Genomic DNA, 4,025 nt, shown 5'->3' with positions numbered 1-4,025 from the left:
AACGTGAAGCGTATCAGTGTATCACACTGCTCCACAGCAATACAACTCAAAGTAACGTGAAGCATATCAGTGTATCACACTGCTCCACAGCAATACAACTCAAAGCAACGTGAAGCATATCAGTGTATCACACGGCTCCACAGCAAAACAACTCACAGCAAGGTGAAGCATATCAGTGTATCACACTGCTCCACAGCAATACAACTCACAGCAACGTGAAGCGTATCAGTGTATCACACTGCTCCACAGCAATACAACTCACAGTAACGTGAAGCATATCAGTGTATCACACTGTTCCACAGCAATACAACTCACAGTAACGTGAAGCATATCAGTGTATCACACTGCTCCACAGCAATACAACTCACAGTAACGTGAAGCATATCAGTGTATCACACTGCTCCACAGCAATACAACTCACAGCAACGTGAAGCATATCAGTGTTTCCCTTACGTCCTAACCAGCAGCACATGTGGGGTTTATCCGCCCCAGTGAAACTGGTAGGACAGACGGAATGTTTAATGAAGTAAAGTAATCAAATAAATCCATGCCCCCATTACCTCACTATAAGAGGCCAAACCCCCCATACATCAGTGTGTTTTTTTCTGTCCTTGGGACTGCAGGACAGACGGGGCAGCCATTTGGCTGCCATGCTCTTAGATTTCATGCTAACCTTGTGTTTCTCTTTCAGGGTTGCAGCTTATCTGATGAAGCTGGTGCTGCCGGCAGTTTGGAGGCTCGGAGCTCCTGCATTCAGCTTCCTGTTTGGCTTACACACATTGTGTTCCAGCGCCCTCTGGTGGTTTGTTGCTGAACAACAATGATTAAAGTTTGTTCAAACCTGGCGTCTGACGTCATTTTGGGCGCCAAATTTGAATATATAAAGCCTCCAGTCCTTCCAGGCTGTGCTGTTGCAGCCTTGGGTTGGTTACTGAGGCAGACTACTTTAGTCACCAGCTTTCCTGTGTCTGGTAGGTTTGCTGCTTCCTTGGTTAGCTAATGAATAGACATTGTTCATTCATTTTTAACTCTTTCTCTGCAGATAATGTCCTCTGCCGGTGATGGGGATCGGACTGGGCGCAAGACGTCATCCAAGCGCAAGCATTTGGCGTGTAGGGATTGTGACACCCCTCTAGCGGACTCCTATGAATTTAATAGGTGTCCCTCTTGCCGTCCTCCTCCTCCTCTGCCTCCTGATACGGAGCCTACCATACGGGACGTAGTAGTCTGGGTAAAGGACTTTGTGGAGTCCTCAATGAACACCCTAAGGGATTCCGTGTCATCCAGAAGACCCAGTGTCCGATCTCCTCTGAGACCCACTCCTATGCAGGAGGAAGTCTACCATACCGTGGACGAAGTCCATTCCTCTGAGTCTAGCGGGGAGGAAGAAGAGGCTGGAAGGTACGCCTTTCCTGTAGAGAAGACCCAGAGGTTACTTAGATCCATCCGGTCGGGGGACCAGGATGTTGATCCCGGGGAAGCTTCAGAGTCCACCTCTAGGGGGCCAAGGGCCTTCAAAGTGGACGAGACTCTGTCTCGATTAATGAAGCTAGAATGGAAACATCCTGAGAAGGCACCGGTCATCTCAAAGCGCTTCAAGTCCATGTTCCCGATTGTGACTTCCCAATTTGACCAGTGGGGCACTGTGCCCAAAGTTGATTTGGCAATTGCAAAATTGTCTAAGAGGACTCTTGTCCCGGCTGATGACGGCTCCAACTTACAGGACCCGATGGACAGGCGGGTAGAATGCACCTTGAGAAGGTCTTACTCCACTGCTGCTGCTGCTGCATCTGTGGCCATATCCTCTACGGAGGTAGCCGTCTTCCTCCAAAGACGCCTCCGACAGGTGCAGTCGGATATCGACTCTGGCATATCCCGTGATGACATCCTGGCGCAGTTTAAGTCCATTCTACGTGCCGTGGAATTTCTGTGTGACTCTGGCCCACAACAGTTAAAATTAGCCTCTAAAGCTATGGCCCTCTCTGCAGCGGGTAGGAGGCCACTATGGCTAAAACCTTGGGTGGCAGATAATGCCTCCAAGTATAATTTATGCAGCCTCCCTTACGAGCCAGGAAGGCTTTTTGGGACTGAACTGGACCGCATTATGGAGGGTCTTGCCGATAAAAAGGGCAAATGCCTTCCTCAAACCCCTAAGGGTAGGGGTAGGCAGGGTAGAGGGTCCAGATCCTTTCAGGGCCAATCCAGGCCTCAGCGAGGCCGTGGGTCCAGGAGGGGAGGATCATATCGTTCCGGTGGGAACAAAAACAATAAAGCCGACCAGTGACGGCCCTCCCCTTCCGTCAGATCCAGTCATAAATTTGACTCCTATTCTTTCAGACCTCCCAGTCGGAGGCCGTTTAACTCTTTTTCTAAATACCTGGACAGAGTTTGTTCCAGATCCCTGGGTCCTGAATATAATAAGGACAGGGTACAGGATAGAATTTTTATCTGTTCCCCCAGAAAAATTTGTTTTGACAAGATTACTTCCACGCGCGAAGCAAACGGTGTTGGAGGAGTCTATACTGGAATACAGGCGGAAAGGGGCCTTGGAGGAGGTTCCTCCAGAAGAGATTGGATCCGGCGTCTATTCGCCAGTTTTCCTTGTTCCCAAAGCCACAGGAGGTTGGCGCATGATCATAGATCTCCGCTACCTCAACCGATTCATAAAGAAAAGGCGGTTCCGGATGGAAACCATCAAATCGGTAATCAGCATCCTGAGCCCAGGGGACCTGATGGTCACACTGGATCTAAGGGATGCCTATCTCCACATCCCTGTGTGCCAGGCCCACAGGAAGTATCTACGAGTGGCAGTAAGTCTCAGAGGGACGGTGAAACATTTTCAGTTTGCCGCACTTCCCTTCGGCATCACAACCGCGCCCTACATCTTCACCAAAGTGGTGATAGCTGTAGTAGCTCCCCTCAGATTGAGAGGCCTGGAGATCATTCCATATCTGGACGATTGGCTTCTAAAAGCCCACTCGGTAGAGACGCTTCATCTTCATCTTCTGCAGGCTCAGTCCTTCCTCCAGCGCTTGGGCTGGATTATCAATTGGCAGAAGTCAGAGATTTCTCCCTCCACTACCAGGAGGTTTCTGGGGTTCATAATAGATTCTGCCAACATGACGCTCTACCTTTCTCCGGAAAGGAAGTTACGCATTTCCAAGACTGCAGATCAACTCATGGTTCCCCGCCGGGTAACTATCAGAGTATTGATGAGGATGTTAGGCCTAATGTCAGCAGCCGTGGATGCGGTTCCTTGGGCCTTGTGGCATATTCGCCCTCTTCAAGCGGAAGTTCTGAGTCTATGGGATCGAACTCCCAGAGGGCTAGAGACAAAGTGCTCCCTGTCATCTCAAGCTCGCCGCTCACTGAAGTGGTGGAAACAGGTCAAAGATGGGAGGTCCTTGATCCAACCTTGTTGGATCCTGTTGACGACAGATGCATCCCTTCTAGGCTGGGGTGCCCATCTAGAGGAACTTCAAGTTCAAGGATCCTGGAGCCCTCAAGAGCGTTTGATGTCATCCAATCTGAGAGAACTCAGAGCAATCCGGATGGCTCTCTTTCATTTTTTCCCCCTTATCAGAAACAAGGCTGTAAGGGTTCGCTCAGACAATTCTACTGCGGTATCTTACATCAACAAACAGGGAGGCACCAGGTCTCAGAGTCTACTCTCAGAAGTAGGTCTAATTCTGTCTTGGGCAGAGCAGAATCTTTCCCACCTTTCAGCAGTCCACATTCGGGGGTCCCTGAATGTGGTTGCGGACCAGCTCAGCAGAGGAGTCCCAGCTCTGGGAGAAATGTCTCTGAATCAGGAGATCTTTCATCAGATCACTCTCCGGTGGGGTCGCCCGGACATAGATCTCATGGCGACAAGATTCAATGCCAAAGTGGAAACGTTCTGTTCCCTGTATCGGGAGGACAATCCCTTGGCAGTAGATGCTCTGTCAATTCCATGGGAGTTCAGGCTGGCCTACATCTTTCCTCCCATCGCCATGATACCCAGGGTATTGATGAAGATTCGGCAG

General features: G+C 50.0%; 1 protein-coding gene across 1 annotated transcript; it reads left to right on the top strand.

The window, feature by feature from the left end:
* The first annotated feature begins 882 nt into the window (after nt 1-882).
* LOC122939597 (lamina-associated polypeptide 2, isoforms alpha/zeta-like) lies at nt 883-3,762 on the top strand. Its single transcript, XM_044295704.1, has 2 exons — nt 883-971; nt 1,043-3,762. Exon 2 carries the CDS (start codon nt 1,046-1,048, stop codon nt 2,282-2,284), a length of 1,239 nt encoding a protein of 412 aa, XP_044151639.1. The 5' UTR covers nt 883-971; nt 1,043-1,045; the 3' UTR covers nt 2,285-3,762.
* The last annotated feature ends 263 nt before the right edge of the window (nt 3,763-4,025 follow it).

Source organism: Bufo gargarizans, chromosome 5 (genome assembly GCF_014858855.1).
Source record: "Bufo gargarizans isolate SCDJY-AF-19 chromosome 5, ASM1485885v1, whole genome shotgun sequence".
Classification (NCBI taxonomy): domain Eukaryota; kingdom Metazoa; phylum Chordata; class Amphibia; order Anura; family Bufonidae; genus Bufo; species Bufo gargarizans.
This window is presented reverse-complemented; position numbering and strand designations above follow the sequence as displayed.

Bases quoted from the DNA above. Each gene is read 5' to 3' on its own strand.
- LOC122939597 (XM_044295704.1), top strand. From the start codon at position 1,046: ATGTCCTCTGCCGGTGATGGGGATCGGACTGGGCGCAAGACGTCATCC.